This window comes from Peromyscus californicus, unplaced genomic scaffold (assembly GCF_007827085.1).
Source record: "Peromyscus californicus insignis strain IS unplaced genomic scaffold, ASM782708v3 Scaffold_14__1_contigs__length_90479793_seg_2, whole genome shotgun sequence".
NCBI classification, from domain to species: domain Eukaryota; kingdom Metazoa; phylum Chordata; class Mammalia; order Rodentia; family Cricetidae; genus Peromyscus; species Peromyscus californicus.
Window position 1 is genome coordinate 7323353 of NW_026294436.1, and position 17058 is coordinate 7340410.

General features: G+C 52.5%; 1 protein-coding gene across 1 annotated transcript; it reads right to left on the minus strand.

Moving 5' to 3' along the window:
* Positions 1-2479: 2479 nt before the first annotated feature.
* On the minus strand, positions 2480-9520 carry Tmem37 (transmembrane protein 37). Its single transcript, XM_052736540.1, has 2 exons — positions 9096-9520; positions 2480-3320 (listed from the first exon to the last, which is right to left on the minus strand). The coding sequence occupies exons 1-2, from the start codon at positions 9114-9116 to the stop codon at positions 2748-2750; spliced, it is 594 nt and encodes a 197-aa protein (XP_052592500.1). The 5' UTR covers positions 9117-9520; the 3' UTR covers positions 2480-2747.
* Positions 9521-17058: the final 7538 nt, after the last annotated feature.

Sequence of the window (17058 nt, forward strand, 5' to 3'; positions counted from 1 at the left end):
CATGAAAGAGGACGAAATGTTTGAACCTTCTTCTGAAACAAAACTTAACAGGGAGACCGAAACAGAAATGGAGACAGGGCCTCCCATTTGCGTCCTGCAGGCTGCTGCGGGACCCCTTTCCCAGGCTGAGACCCAGCATGGGTGGTCGATGAACTCTACTTTTGGTAAAAACCAGACAGCTCCCATGAACTCCTCAGGTGGAAATGGCAATCTGGCTCAGTTGGAGGGGATAGCATCTGAGTTTCACATGCCTGTGTACCCTCACACACATTAGTGTTCACACGTGAATATGTATGCATACATACACAAAATCACAATAGAAGCTACTTGGGGAGGCTGGGGCAGAAGGATCACTTGAGCCCACAAAGGAGAGACCAGCCTGGGCAACATGTTGTCTCAAAATAAAATGGGCCCTCAGTGGTGAAGTATTTGATTAGTGTTTAGAAGGCCCTGGGTTTGGTCCCCAGCACCAGAAAAAAATCATCACAGGTGCATTCATCTAGCCCTTCAAGGGACCCTTGTGACAAGATCAGGGCAAAGTCTAAGAATGCACACACAGTGGCTGGAGGAGAAAGGACCTTAGAGAACGCAAAACAGTTCACCTGTTCCTGGGAGGTGAAGAACTGGGAATGGAGCAACACCATGAGCCAACAGATCTGGGGGCTGAGGAGATGGCTCAGTGGCTTCATTAACCACCTTTCAAGCACAAGGACCTGAGCTCAATCCTCAGAAGCAGTGTAAAAAAAGCTGTAATCCCGGCTCTGGTAAGATGAGACCCAGAGGTCTCTGGAGCTCACCGACCAGCCAAGCTAGACCACCCAGAAAATTCTAGACCAGAGAGAGACCATCTCGAAAAACAAAATGGGTCTGGGGGTGTATCAGTGGGTAGAAACGCTTGCTGCACTAACCTGACCACCTGAGATGGGGTTCCCAGCACCCACATAAAGCTGGGTATGGTAGTGATCACATCTGCAATCCCAGTGCTTGTAGGGTGAAAAGAGAGGCAGGAAATCCCTGGGAGCTCACAGGCTGGCTAGCCTGGCATATGCAGCTGAGAACAATAAAAAACCCCTTTCAGGAACAACATGGAAGGTGAAGGGCAGTAGGGAATATTGACCTCTAAACTCCACCTGTGTGTCATGATGTGTGCATGCCCACATCCACACACAAAGGTTAAAAAAAAAAGTGGATAGCATCTGAGAAACAACACAGCCTAGGTCGTCCTCTGGCCTCCATATACTGGTGCTCACACATGCACCTGCACACACATGCACCTGCACACACATGCACATGCACATATGTGCACACACAGAGAGGGAGAGAGAGCGCGCGTGTGCGTGCGTGAGAGAGTAGTTCTTCCAGTGAGTAAGGAAATCTCCACAGGTTCTTGACCGCTTTTACCTCCACCTATCCCCTGCAAGCTGTTAATTATTACTCAACATCTGTTTGTCCCCTCACCCGCTGTGGAGTTCAGCAGGGCAAGCATGTGCTCTTTGAAATGTGTTCCAGGATCAGAAACGGACGCTGAGGTCACCTGACCCTTACAAATGACAGTCTCACAAACAGTCCTGCGTCTAAACTGGCCTCAGGGAAGACTATGCTGGAAATCACCTGAGCACTCTTGCAGGGACGTTGCTTGGGGAAGACTTCAAACTAAGCCCAGGAGGAGGACAGCTAGCCTCTAGAAACTGGGGTGTTCTGGAGCTTGAGAGTCCAGCCTCTAGAAACTGGGGTGTTCCGGAGCTTGTGGGTCCACACAAGGGACCGGGGGGGGGGGGGGGGGGGGGGGGACTTTAAGTCAACAGATCGAAAACCTACTATTCAAAAGGCTTTCTGGGGGAATCCTGCTAAACCAGGGAAATGTATGCAAAGCCCCCTAGAGCTGAGGGAGATCCTAGCCACTGACTGGTCCCTGAGGTGGAGGACTGAGCCATTTTTAGAAACCTCAAGAGTCCCAAGGGCTGGGCTGGAAGATGGCTCAGTGGTTAAAGTACTTGTTGTGTGAGCAAGAAAACCAGAGTTGGGCTCTCTAGAACTCACAGAGTGTTGGATGGTGTGGTGGCTGACCTGTAATTCCAGCCTGGGAGGCAGAGACAGCACATCTTCAGAGCAAGCTGGTTAGTGAGACCAGCCTTACGGGTGAGCTCTGGGTTTGACCAAGAGACCCTGCCTCCATGAATCAGGTAGAAGAGCAATTGAGGATGAGTCCAGACATCAACCTTACATCTCCATCTGCACACACTTGCATGGACATCTACACATACATGAACTCATACACGTGTGAAGACTGTACTCACACACACAGCACACACATATACACAAGAAAAATTAAAAAAGTATCCCAGGGCCCCTGTAGCCCACATCCTGGTGCAATCAATGAAACAGGTGTGAACCCGACTTAGCTGGGCAGCCTGCCTGGAACCGACTGCTGGTGTTTTTCACAGTCTATTCCAGTCCAGGGAAGAAAACACCCAAGGCAGAAGTTTTAGAATATTCTTATTTTAGAATTGACATCTTAATAGCTTGGCTAACCTCTACAACTCGCTGTGTTGTGGTTCTGAGGCGCTCCTCTGGCCTCTGGCTTGGAGGGCAGTTGAAGAGATTCCCAAGGGCCATTTCTAGAGCTTAGTGTCTAAGAGGCAGCTTCAAGGTCATTGTCCCACTCACTCCCAGCCAGAGGTCCCATGTCAGAGAAGTCCCGTCATGACCACACTTCCTTAGAGAAGCCAGGGCCCCCAGGAGGAGACTTAGACTTTTCTTAGCTGGTCCCAGGGTTGAGTGAGGCTGTTGATGTGAAGGCCGCTGGTGGCATTGAGGAAGAAGAGGAAGGAGGCAGTGAACTCACACCAAAACATCAGGGTGAAGCCCATGAGGGTGATCTGATTCTTGAGGAGGATCATGAAGGTGAGGAGGCCCACAGAGGAGAGGATGAAGGCAACCAGGAGGAGGTAAGAACCGATGGCCCACTTGCGCCGTGAGCGGACATCCTCACACACCTGGGATACTATGAGCAGCTCCAAGCCAAAGATGGCAGCCACCACGGCCATGGCAGCCACGCTGCGTGCTAGGCCCATGCCCACAGCCAGCCCGGGCACGTGAGCCTGGCTCAGGTCTCTCAGGCAGTGTGGTCCACTGTGGTTGCTGATGGTGCAGAAGTACCAAAGCCCAAAGAGACGGTCCTCTACCAGGAGCCAGTGGCCATCGCAGATGGAGACCGAAGAGAGTACCACAGCCAGGGCAGCGCACGCGATGATGAGGGTCCGGATGAAGGACTCGAAGAAGGACCGGTGGGGCCTCTTAGGGCCCAACAGCCTCTGGGTCTGGAAGACACCACAGGAATTAGTGAGTTGGCAAGGGCCTGTGACACCAGGGAAGAAAACTCCCAGCAGCCAATCCCACTTCCTCCAGCCCTGTTTTCTGCTCTGATATCGTGGGAAACCATGAAGTGACCCTCCCCGGCTTCCCATTGTAGACCCACCTCCACTGGGGGCCTTCCTTTTTCTACCTGTCCTCCTCCTCTGCCAGAGCCCGCCAGGAGTTTACCAACTGCAAACTAATCCCTCACTGTTTCTTCCTCTCAGCATCTCTACCCAGGGTGAAAAGCCCAAATCGGAGCTGGAAAGATGGCCTTGTTGGTAAAGTGTTTGCTTTGCAAGCGTGAGGACCACAGTTGGATCCCCAGAACCCACATTTACAAAAGACAAGCACGGGGTTGGGGATTTAGCTCAGTGGTAGAGTACTTGCCTAGCAAGTGCAAGGCCCTGGGTTCGATCCTCAGCTCCAAAAAAAAAAAAAAAAAAAAAAAAAAAAAAAGACAAGCACGATGATAAGTGTGTGCAGTTCCAGTGCTGAGGAGGCAGAGAAAGGCAGATCTGGAGCTTGCTGGCCTGCCAGCCTGGCCTGCTGGGTGAACTCCAGGCCAGCGAGAGACCCTGTCTGAAAGAGAGAGACAGACAGACAGACAGACAGGCACACACACACACACACACACACACAGGGAAGGAGAGAGAGAGAGAGAGAGAGAGAGAGAGAGAGAGAGAGAGAGAGAGAGAGAGAGAGAGAGAGAGAAAGATGGTGCCTAAATAATAACAGCTGAAGTTGGCCTCTGGTCTACACACACACACACACACACACACACACGCACAAAGTTCCAGGCCCGGGAAATCCCTCTTTCAGACCTCTTGGCCCCCTCTTTGAGCTCCTGGGCTGCTCTGTCACCCCCAAGAATGACACCTTCTCTATCCTCCTCATTCTCTCCGGAGAGGCCGCTCCCACCCGGGCAGCCAGCCCACCAGGTCCTCTACTGCTGCTCCACCAGGTGCCCTGTTTTGCTCTCCACTCCATTCTGATGGTGTTTTGGAGTAACTGTCCTACCGGGACCCTGTGTGCCCCTAGAGGGCAAGGCGACATGTCAAGAGACTGCTGTATTTGTGGTACCTGGCATGCTGTTAGATCTGTGTACTTGGTGGGTACTGGAGGAAGAGCACTGGGGAAATTGGTCAAGTTTCCTTATAGACTGAGCCTCCTGCCCAGACAATAAGCTAAATGACTCATTTATAGGATGCACAGAAGCACGTTACATCACTGTTTGGGAGGCAGGAAAAACAGATAACACAGAATGGTTGGGGCTGGGACATGAAGGGAGTGAGGAAAAGGAGACCGTGGGGAGCACTGTGTGTCGGCTGTGAATAAGATTTCCAAAGGCAAGTGCGAGCCGACGTGACACTGAGCCTGGGTCCCGGGAGACTGTAGGCAGAGCCCTGAGGAGGCTGTCTGCTAGGGCTGGGAGATGGGAGCCATTAAAGTGCCTGCCACACAAGCACGAGGACCCGAGATCAGATCCCCAGCACCCACATAAAAAGTCAGGCGTGGTAGAGGGCCATATTTGTAACTCCAGGGCTGGGTGGGGCTGGGGGGTAGATGGGCGGATCCCTAGAGCTCGTTCACCAGCCAGGTTAGCTTAATGAGTGAGCTTCAGATTCAGTGAGACCTGTCTCAAACGAATGGACTTGCATGCTCTTCTCTCTTTCTCTCTCTCTCTCTCTCTCTCTCTCTCTCTCTCTCTCTCTCTCTCTCTCTCTCTCTCTCTCGGTTCACTTCTCTCCCTTTACTTTGAGCCAGAGTTTTATACATCCCAGCTTGGCCTTGATTCCCTGTACAGCCAAGGCTGACGCTGAACTTCTAACCCTCCTCCCTGGGACGACGGGCGGGCATCACCGCATTTGTTCATCCGGTGCTAGGGTGTGAAGCCAGGGCTCCACACCTGCTAAGTAAGCATTTTACCGACTGAGCCCCATCTCCAGGCTGTCCCCTCGTTTTCTCATCCGCCCGGTGAAGCTGGCAATCCCTGCAGGAAGGCACCTGGCAAGGCTGTGAAATCCCTAGAGACTAATACGGTCACAGGATGGGGCAGCCACAGATGCAGAGAAATAAACGGGTCACAAGACACGCAGGCCAGCTCAGACACCTTTTGACCCCAGGCCTCACGCTGTCTGGAAAACAGGCACATCCAGTCCCTTCCTCAGCCCCGCCTGTCCCAGGCCCAGACTGGACTTTAATCTTCAGGCCTTAAGACGCTGCCATGCTGGGATCAGACAGAGGTGACAGAGAGCTGGTGTCACCTTTCCTGCTGTTGACTTGAAGCAGCCTTCGTTTAAACTCTCCGACCACTAGTAGAACTGCAAGGATTAAAGGCTCCTGTGGATAGAGACGTGTGGGACTGGGAAGACCGCTAGGTCTGTAGAGCGCTCGCAAGCGTGAGGACCTGAGTTCGAGCCCCAGAACCCACAAAAAAAGGCTGGGTATGTGGGTGCATACTTATAATCCCAGCACTGGGGAGGGAGAGATGTGTGGCCCACTGGGGCTCACTGGCCAGCCAGTCTTCCCTACTTGGTGAGTTCCAGGCCACATCATCAGGGTAGTCAGAAAAATGCCTGCCTTGCAAGCACAAAGATGAATTCCATCCCTAGAACCCATGTTGAAAGCAAGCGAGCTGGGTATAGTGGATGCCAGCACTGGGGAGACCCACCGGTCACTAGGAATTGCTGGTCTTCCAGTTTAGCCTGGCTGATGAGTTCTAGGCCAGTGCAAGACCCTGTCTCAGAAAACAAGGTAGACAGAGCCGGAGGAGGAACAGCACTTCAGGTTGCCGGGTCCCCCTAGTCCCCACATACAAAATGTGTGGCCACAGGTGCCTCCTGATTCTTGAGAGTGGTCATCAACACCAGCAAGGATCGTGCATACTTTAGCCTTCATCTGGAACCATTGTGTACCTCACCCCCACACTGCTGGCACCTCCACCAACTTCCAGTGACCCCGGGGGCGGGAATCCTCTCCTGGAGGTGGGGCAGGGAGGGATGGGTGTGTGTAGGGACCTGCAGCTGAGTGGAAGGGCTGGGAAAGAGGAAGTGGGCAGCTGGTCCCGTGCCATCTGCTTCTCCTCCGTTCCTTGAACCTTAAGGCCATTCCTTCAGTAAGGGCCTGGACCTCCTCCGATGATAACACTGGTCATTCCCTCTTTATTCCCTCTTTGACCCTGTGTCCCAGCTGACCTGTTGTTGGCTACTGAGGCCAACCCCAATGCCATGTCATATTGTCCTCTGCTCCCCAAGACAGACAGCACCTCAAGTATGCACGCTGAATTCATACTCATTCCTCACATTCCTGTATCCGCCACTCTGCAATGCGTTCTCTGCCCAGGCCTGGTTCGGGTTACCATCCCAGCATACCTCTCCTAACACACTGCCATTTCTGCAGCCAGCTGAGGAGCCAGCCTAGCTGTTCCCTTCAGCTCTGCCTGCACTTGCTTGATCCAGGCCTTGTGCCCATTCTTGCTGCTGGGCACAGACCCTCGTGCATGCTAGGCAAGTGCTCTACTCCTGCCGCACACTTTTTAGTCTTTTATTCGGAGACAGAGTCTGACTAAGTTGCCTTACACTCACTTTAGTCCAGGCAGGCCTCGAACCTGGGATCTTCCTGCCCCAGCCTCCCAAGGAGCAGGGTATGAAGACCTGTACTAACAGATCTTGCTTTCCAGCTATCACTTATTCCCCCTTCACCTCCTCTCCACTGAAGGTGATGATCGTACCTAAGTGCTAAGGTTGCTATGGGGATGGGGTCATTGGCCAAGTTCTCCTCAGAGCAGGGACAAGTGAGCTCTGTGTCCCGCACTGACATTGGTGTAGCTCATCTTCCTCACCCGCCGCCGCCGCACACCTGAGCCTGGGGCAAATATGACTGGACTGTCCTCCTCCTCCTCCCTCCTCCTCCTCCTCCCTCCTCCTCCTCCTCCTCCTCCTCCTCCTCCTCCTCCCTCCTCCTCTCTGGCCCTCCCTCCTCCTCTCTTCCCTCCTTTCCTTTCTCTCCTTTTCCCACCCTCCCTCCTCTTACCCCCTCTTCCTCTCCTCCTCCGCCCACTCCCTGTCTCTCCCTCGGCTATTTGTCTCCCCTTCCTCCTCCTCCCTCCTCCTCTTCCATCACTTCTTTTCCTTGTCTCTCCCCTCTTCCCCATAGGCTTCTCCTCTTCCTCGCCTTGTTTCTCCCCACCTCCTCCCCTCCCCTCCTCCCTCTCCTCTTTCTTTCTCCTCCTCCTCCCCTGGAAAGGGGCTCCTATCTATGGTTTTTGTACCTCTTAGCCTAGCTCCTCCCACATCCACACTGGTTTCTAAGTATCTCCTTGGGGTGCCACATACCTATTTTGAGGTGTTCCACATGTTTTGGGGTGCCATATACCTGTTTTGGGGTGCCACACCTGTTTTGGGGTGCCCCACACCTGTTTTGAGGTGCCCCACACCTGTTTTGGGATGCCTACACCTGGTCTCATCTTCTCTTCTTCGTATGTTTTCCTCCCAAGGCCCCTCCCTGGAGATGGTCTGGAATATGCCCAGGAACAAAGAAAAAGAAGCCACCAAATCAAAGTCCCCGTCACACCCTAGCAACTGAGTTCTGCTTAAAGGGTTTGGGGGTGGCCTGTGCAGGGCCGGTTTCTTTTCGCCAAAAGGGTAAGTGAAGTTTGGAGGCCGGAAGACTTGAATTTGTCTACATTCTGTCACTTGGCTACCCTCTGTGGTCAGGTCACTTTTGAGCCTCAGTTATCTCTCTGTAAAATGGGTAGAGCTGTAGGGGTGGCCTATGCCTATAATGCCAGCTACTCAGGAGGCTGAGGAAGGGGGGTGAATTGAGCCCTGGAGTCTGAGACCATCCTGGGCAACAAAGCAAGATCCTATCTGTGTCAAGCAGTATCGATAATGATAAAAATAATAATGGCGATTCATGGGTGGGACACGACCTAACATCATCAGTGTCATGGGGCCTGAGCATCTGAAGGCAGGGTCAACTGACCTCTCTGTGCTCCTCAGAACAAGACCGGACAGTGGACAGCCTGGAGAACAGCCAGCCACCGGGATGCCTGGGTGAGCAGGAAGCTAGCCCGCAGGGTAGTGGACACTTCCCGACTGCCCTCTGAAGGGGGTAGGAATGTGGAGATTCTCAGCCAACACAAACACTCAGCAGTGCTCCAAAAGAAGCCAGATCTTAGGGGAAGCGGAGGCTCCTGTCTCAGGAGCCTTTTTCCTGGGCTGTCAGGTCCCCAGTGAGTACACTCCCACCTCAGTTCTACCTAGCTCCCCAAACGGATTTAGGGGAAGATGATATTTGCAATCTTGGCTCCCAGAAAGTTCTGGCTTTACAAGCAACTAGTCCACCGTTACATAAACCAAGCCTAGCATTTTGCAAGTCCATCCTGACAGTCCTCCACTCCAGATGCCCGGTTTTTAAAAATTCCCAACGACCCCCTGCGAAAAGCCTAACCGACAGGTCACTCACTGGTGACCCCGCAGGAAAGTTTGGTGGCCCCTGGCGCTCTCAGGGGCCGAGAAAACTGCAGAGAGCGAGCTGCGCGGGGGAAGCAGGTACCCCTAGATCGCTCTCAGAGAAACCTTCCGGGGGGTGGGGGGGGAGAGGCGGGGTTCCCAGCAAGAAATGGGCACCTTGGGGAGTTGTCACCCTGACCCAGGGCTTCAGTCACGGAGGGTCCCCAGCCCTCCCCCATGGTAGGCTGTACCCCGGCTCTGCTCCCCGCGGGCCCCTGAGGCTACCTGCGCGCCGATGGCCGTCATGCTGCGCCCTGGGCAGCCGCGCTGTTGCCTGGCCTAGCTGTCGCACTCCGGCTGCGCTCGACCGCGGGGCTGGCCCTCTCCCGGGGCGGGGCGCAAGTCAGGGGGCGGGGGCTTCGCTCATTAGGCTGCTCGGGTTACGCTGACTCAGCGTCCTGGGTTCCAGAGAGTGGGTACCCGGTGACCCCGCTCGCGAGCGCGATCCTCGCCTGGATGCAGATTCTTCGAGGGCGGGGAAATTTGGTTCCAGTCCAAGCTCGAAGGGCCGCGAGTCCCGAAGAAGCACCTGGGGGCAAAAGGTGGAGGATCCCGCCAGTATTCTGGCTTCTACACCCACTGTGTGACCTTGGACTGCTAGTTTAACGTCGCTGAGCCTTGGTTAATAAGTGAGACAATGAGTGATTGGCTGGGCTCTTGCAGGGCTTTTGTGACGTGTGAGCGGGCCAGAACCTTCTGGGGGCTATCACTTGCCTTAGTTTACCCTTTAAGGAGGACTGACAGCATCCTTGTCTCCTGATCCCCTCAGGGACTATCAGCAAATATTATACCAATGTGGCGGCAGATTCCTGTAATCCCAGCATTTGAAGGGCTGAGGCAGAGGGATTGCCTCGAGTTGGAGGCCAGTCTGGGTTACATGGTGAGTTCCAGAGCGTCCTGGTATAAAGTGACACCCTGTGATCACCTAAAGAGGAGGGAGGAGGGGGATGGGAAAAAGGATGAGGAGAGGAAGAAACAGGGGAGGGGGAGAGGGAGGAGAGGGGGGACAAGAGGAAGGAGAGGAGGAGGGAGGTGAAGAGCTTTGTCTAGCATGTACAAGGCCTGAGGTTCCTTTCCCAGCAACATAAGTAAATAGGAAGGGAAAAAATGGGTATACTAAAATACTCCCACCCTCATAAGGATGGAAGGTCTGCCCCAGGGCAAGGGTTTCTGCCAGCACTATACCTCCTCATCCGCTGTGGGGAAGTGGGTAGGTGGGGTCTTAAGGTAAAACAAGATGCCGACTACAAGATAGATTGGATGGATTAAATCCTCTAGCTTGTTCTGGCCAGCAGGAAGATCTCTCTGGTTTGTCTAAGGACACTGGACACTGAAAGCATTACACGTACCTCTCCCTGGAAGAGTCCTGGGGATGAACAGGAAGACGCAGTCACACATGCATCTTCTACTTCCATGTTTATCTGGTTCCATCACCGTCAGAGAAACCCTCGGCCGCTCCTGGGGCAGGCAGATGGGGTGTGGAGGTCTCTCCTAGCCTTCTCTTGCCTTCCGGTTCCGAGTGAGCGTCACCCGAAGAGACTGGCAAGCATACTGTTGGGCCCCTTCCCAGAACTTCTGACCAGTGGGACTGGGGTGACACCTGCAGTGAGTGGCATTGGTGCTGCTCTAGGGCTAGAAGCCTGAGCTCCGGCCAAGGGCAGGCGGCCAAGTCCAGTCACTGGGCTTTTCTTCACCCTTAGGCCTTCTCTCCACAGCACCACCTGCTTTCCCCAGTCCAGGATTCTAGAAGCCAGGCATTCATTTCTCTGGGGCGCTGGACTCTAGTGGAAGAACTCACAGAGAAGGACCTGGCCCTCCCCCAACCTGGGGGGCTGGCCATCCATTCAAGCAGCTCTAGAATATTCTGCCAGAGGGATTTTTTTTTCACCTGACCTGAGGTTGGCCAGTGCCTGGAGTGAGCACCAGAAAGAGCTAAGCTGAAGCTGTGGCTTGGCTGGTAGTGTGCTTGCCTAGCATGCACCAGGCCCTGGGTCCCATCCCCAGCACCACATGATGGGGTGGGATGCTATAGGTACTTGGGAGGTGGAGGCAGGAGCATCAGAAGTTTAGTCATTCTTTTTTTTTTTTTTTTTTTTTTTGGTTTTTCGAGACAGGGTTTCTCTGTGTAGCTTTGTGCCTTTCCTGGAACTCGCTTGGTAGACCAGGCTGGCCTCGAACTCACAGAGATTCGCCTGCCTCTGCCTCCCAAGTGCTGGGATCAAAGGCGCGCACCACCACCACCACCACCACCACCCGGCTTAAGACCAGCCTGGGCCACATGAGACCTTGTCTCAAAAAGAAAAAAAAAAAAAAGGAGTTGTCGATTTCATAATCTGCACCCATATCGTGCCTTCTGGACTGCATGTCTGTGGGAAGGGTGCCTGTTAGCTGATGTTTATAAGAATAGAAAAGTCTTGAATCAGTTGAATTGAGAGTAGCATGCCTTGTCAGCAAGAAGGTCTAAGAAGCAGAAATGAGGAAGTGTCTGTCCAGTTCCCAAAAGGCACAGGAACAGAGGCCTGGAGTCTGGGTGGGGCTTGTGCCAGGATCTGACCCTGTTGGCTTGAGGCACCCACGACACTCCCTCAGCACACCCTTTTCCCAGTGGCACAGCACAGACACACACTGTCCCGGCAGAAACAAAAGTGTTCCAAAGAGAGACCCCCGTGCTTGTGAGGTGGTGCACGCCGCTAAGCCCCCAATGCAGAGGCAGGCTGTGTTCTGTGAGATCTACATAGTGACTTCCCAGCTAGCCAGGGCCCCATTGTTAGGCCCTGTCTCGAAAACTGAGGGGGAGGGGAGGAAGCCTCATGCCTTTCTCCCTTTGGCTGTCAGACACAGACCCCAAGGAATTGGAATTTCCCCAGGAAGCCCAGGCTGGGGAAGGATGGGCTGATGCCCAGCACCAGAGAGAGCGGAGATTTGGCTCCAGGAAGAGAGTCTGCACAACCCTGGCAACTCGTTAGACCACCTTCCGGGAGAAACTGAAGCTGAGACAATGTTGGGTCAGTGGTGGACGGGACCAAACCAGGACTGTTTAGCAATGCACACCTCTTGCCCTCAGTTTAAACCTGAACTTCACGTCAGGACCCTGGGGCTGGACTCGGGGCTCGCTGGACTTGGGGGTCACAGGACGTCTTGATTCGCTCTTGTTTCTTTCACTCACTTGTCTAATTGGCCACTTGGGGATCAGTGGCGGAGTCAGTCTGGTCAGGTTGCCAGGGTCCAGGCTGTGACCCTTAGAACTGCAGGAACAGCAGGAATGTGGGTGTAACGGAGTACGGTGGACGGGGACGGGGACGGCAGGGTGGGGCCCCAGGGGTTAGAGCCAGAGGCAGCATGGACGGCCTGGTGGCCTTCCAGACAGCGCAGAACCTCTTTTCCTTGACGTTCTCTGCCTTTTCTCCAGACGGTATGACAGGTTGAGCCTCTGCCCCCTCCTGCTAGTCATAAACCTAGTCAGACTTAGAGAAAAAAGAATGATATGAAAAGAGGAACCCTGGCCCCTGGCCCCCACGCTCATCTGATAGGACCCAGGCACGGGCCCTGAAGTTCCCGGGGGAACTGATGCTGATTGGTGAACCAGTAAGCACTAACTTCATTGGTCGGTCACCAAGCCCTGTCCCCGGCTCTCCCACTAAGCTTGGGCTTTGTGTACGGTCCCACTTCTGCCCAAAACACATCACACCTGAGCAAGGAGTGCAGCTCAATGGGAGAGGACTTGCCTATCAGGGACACACGTCACACGTGTGTACAAGTCCCGGGGTTCGATTGCCAGCACCACAAAGAAAAAGAAACGAGGGCTGGAGAGACAGTTCTGTCGGTAAAATGTCTGCTTTGTGAGCACAGGGACATGAGTTCAACACCCAGAACCCCCAGAAAGCCAGCTAGGCGCTGGGACATGCTTGCAATCCCAATGCAGGGAGGCAGGGACAGGTGTCCACCCTGGCCAGCCAAGCCTACTTGGTGAGTTCAGGACAGGGAGAGACCACGTCTCAGAGGACACTGTGGACGCACCTGAGGGATGACAGCTCAGATTCCCCCACCCCTGTGTGCGTGTGCGTGTGCGTGTGTGTGTTGATAGGGTTTTTTTGTATCACGATAGTGGGTTTCTCTGCCAATGCAGTAAGCCATATCAAGTTGAATTAAAAAGACCAGGTTTATTGGGTCAAGCACTCTTGGGTGACTCTCCAGCCCACGCAGAGGTGAGACTGGGGGTGGGGGTGGGGGCGGGAAATCACATGGTATATCTAGATGCAGGGCCTTAAATACCCTCTTGGCAAGGCCTTGAGCTTTGGGGGAAGAGCCTGGACTTTCGGGGGTCTTTCTGAGGGGATGGGGTCTGGAGAAGGAGGAGTGGGGTCCCCCAAGTGGAGTTTCCAGTCGAATGTGTGTGTGTGTGTGTGTCTGTCTGTCTCAGCCTCTATCTCTAACACACACACACCAATCCACATACTACATATACAGACAAACAGAAAAGAAGGGATGGATGGATGAAGGGATGGAGGGATGGATGGATGGAGGGAGGGAGGGAGGGAAGGAGGGAGAGAGAGAGCCAGTGAGATGGCTTGTCAGGCTAAGACACTGGCTGCTGAGTCTCATGGACTGAGTAGAAGGAGAGAATCAACTCCTACAAGTCATCCTGTGTTCTGACTAAAATACATGTGCACACATGCACAGGTGCACACACACACACACACACACACACACACACACACACACACACACAAAGTAAATAAAATATAAGAGAGGAAGGAAGGGAAAAGAGAAAGAATAAAAGCTGTTAACATCTAAGACCACTCACCCTTTTGGGTTCTGGGCTCTGGTATCCCCTGAGAAAGGACAAGGCCACCACATCTACAACAGCTCCCCCCACCCTCTTCCCTTTCCCCTTCCTTCTCACACCCCCTCTTCCTCCACAGTGTCAGCTCTGTCCAGGAACAACAGCACATAAATCAGACCATTCATGCCGTAGGAGAGGACACACGCTCCAATTAAGATGAGCAAGGGAGGTTTTATAGACCGAAAGGGAGCTTGAAGAGAACAGAAACTTGAAACAAAAAGGCAGTTTGATCATTTTGGTTTTTCTTCCTTGCAAGGTGGAGACAGTAGAAAAACCCTGGCATCAGCTTAACATCAGGTTGCTCCAGCTACCTGGAGGGAAAGGATTAACCAGGGAGAAGCCTCATTATCAGGAAGGAAGTAGGCCTGTGGGAGGTGGGTTGTCTCTCTAATCCTTATTTCTCAGAATGCAGATAACGGGTTCCTTGCAGGCAGGTGACCTGCAAATTCAATGGTTAATTAAGGCTGGAAAATGCCCCAGTCAATAATGGTGTAGTCAATGCCTCATCGCGTTGAAGATCTGAGTTGGTTTTTGTAATCCCCAAAACTGAGAGAAGAGAGATCCTGGGGCATGCTGACCACTCAGTCTAGCCTACTCAGTGATCTCCAGGCCAGTGAAAGATTCTTAAAAAAAAAGAAAGAAAGAAAGAAGAAAGAAAGAAAAGACAAAAAGATGGAGGAGGGTGTGTGCGGGTGGGGGTTGGGAACAACTAATGAGACGGCTCAGTGGATAAAGCATTTACTTGCCTTGCAAGACTGAGTTCAATTCCCAGAACCCATATGAAGGTTGAAGAGAATAACAGCCTCTGTGAAGTTGTCCACATGCACGCTGTCGCACGAGTGTGACACACACACACACACACACACACACACACCACAGCGACAGCAAAGTGGAAAGCTCCAGAGGGACAAGATTTGAGGTCTTTGCATATACGCACACAGTCACATGAACACACACAGGCAAGATTAATTCATTATACTTTAAAGACTGGATCTCATTGTTGGATCCAGGTTGGCCTGGAGCTCTGGTCCATCAGCTGATCATTCTGCCTCAGCCCTCTGAGTGGCTGGGAATGACAGCTTTGTGTCACTCTGCCTGGAGCTATGATTTCTAACAGCTCAGACAGGCCAAGGACTTCGCTAGGCTCTAACAGCCAGGCACACGGTGAATACCTAACACACATTAATTGAATCACTCACTTACCATATCTGCAACACTGTGCTGGCCAGGAACACACACTCCAAGTAAACAGCATGGAAGGGAGACAAATTCAGTCTCCATGGAAAAGGTGTTTGGGTTTAGGGGTAAATTCTCCCAGGGCTTGGGAGATGGCTCAGTGTATAAAGGTCCTTCCTGTGTGAGATGAGGACCAGGGTTCAGATCCTCTCCGGGTATGTAACTGCATTCTAAATATTTACCCTTATACCCACAGATGAGTTAGCTCTCACATCTCATCAAAGAAACTACTCTTAAAAAAAAAAGAAGATGACCAGTCAAAATGCAGAGGATAAGTGATCGAGGGTTGCCCAGCCCCAATACATCCGTCTACCACACAATTCCTGCACCTTAGCTCAGGGAACATCGTGGGAAAGGGTGTGGAAAGATCGTAAGAGCCAGAGGACCACGAAGTCTGCTGTGAGATCATCTCCTAGAAAAGACAGAGAAGCTTCTCCCCGTGACACTTCAACATCATGGCTGCCTAAACAAGACCTGAAGAAATATAGCACCAATAGACCTGCTAACATGAAAGAGGGAAATCTCACGGGGCCCCATCCATGAAAAAGAAGTACAGGCAACCAAGGAATGCTGAGAGCAGAAAGAACAGTCTTCCCCAGGGATGAGACCCCTAAGTGCTTATTCAATACCAAATAGCCCTGCAATCATATACATACAAGTAATGCTAAATCTAGACTGAGCAGGGTGTATCTATACATTGAGATGTACATATGTAATAATACAAAGGAAAGAGATGGAGCAGGGTGGGGCGGGGGTAAACTGGGAACGGTTAGAGGGAGGGAAGGAGGAGAATGACTCAGCTGTGGAGAGTGATATAGGAAGACAGCTGGTACCCTCCTCTGGCTTCTCGCTTGCACATGGACATGCACACACTCAGATACACACTCATACATGCACACACACATGCACACGCACACATTTCATTTTCTGAATTATAGAAATGATCCTTGAAAGTATCTCCTCCTTTTCATTTCTATTCCCATCCCTTCCTCCCCAGTTGTACTGGCCGGTTTTATGTCAACTTGACACAAGCTGGAATCATCAGAGAAAAGGGAGCCTCAGTTGAGAAAATGCCTCCCTAAGATCCTACTGCAGTAAGCCTGCAGAGCATTTTCTTAATTAGTGACTAGATGGGAGAGGGCCCAGTCCGTTGTGGGTGGTGACATCCTGGGCTGGTGGTCCTGGGTTCTATAAGAAAGCAGGTTGAGCAAGTCAAGGGGAGAGCAAGCCAGTAAACAGTTCCCCTCCATGGCCTCTGCATCAGCTCCTGCCTCCAGGTACTTGTCCTGTTTGAGTTCCTGCCCTCAGTGCTTCTGATGATAAACTGTTATATAAAACTGTGAAATAAACCATTTCCTTCCCAAGTTGCTTTTGGTCATGGTATTTATCACAGCAGTAGTAACCGTAACTAAGACACCGATATAGCCCCGTATTTTCCCTCTGTCTTTCTCTTACCCTCTCCTCTCTGGCCTTCTAGTTACCCTGTCTCTGCCCACCTCACACCCTCATTTCTCTGACACAGGTGTCTGTGTGGCACCTTCATTTTGTACCCTTTGGGTATCCTCATTTCTCTAACACAGGTTTCTGTGTAGCACCTTCATTTTGTACCCTTTGGGTATCCTCATTAACCCTTCCCAAAGACCATGAGGCCAGAGGGACTTCTCCCTCAGCCATCTGGCCTGTATCTTGGTCCCAGTTCCTCGTGTTCAAGGCTGCAACTCTACCTGCCTGCTCAGACCTGGACAGAGCTCTGCCTACTCTCAGAGGCTCTGGACAGACTGCTGTCCATGTGATAGATCTTCCTGGGGTGTCTGTGGGGACCACCTTGACTTCTCCAGCCACATTAGTCCCTCCCCATCCCCAAACTTGCTACTCTATCGCTTTTGTATACCTGTGTGTATGTGTGTGTGTGTGTGTGTGTGTGTGTGTGTGTGTGTGTGTGTGTGTGTGTGTTCTTGGGGAGCAAACCCAGGACCTTGTGCCTTGAACATACTAAACAAGTACTCTCCCACTGAGCTACACCCACAGCCACCTCTGTAAACTCTTGACCACCAGCTGAACACTGTTTCCTTTATTTTCCTCCATTCTTTCCCTTCCCCTCCCCCTTCT

Bases quoted from the DNA above. Each gene is read 5' to 3' on its own strand.
- Tmem37 (XM_052736540.1), bottom strand. From the start codon at position 9,116: ATGACGGCCATCGGCGCGCAG. The intron at 3,321-9,095 runs GTAGCCTCAGGG...GGTGTCTTCCAG, and splicing joins TGACGGCCATCGGCGCGCAG to ACCCAGAGGCTGTTGGGCCC.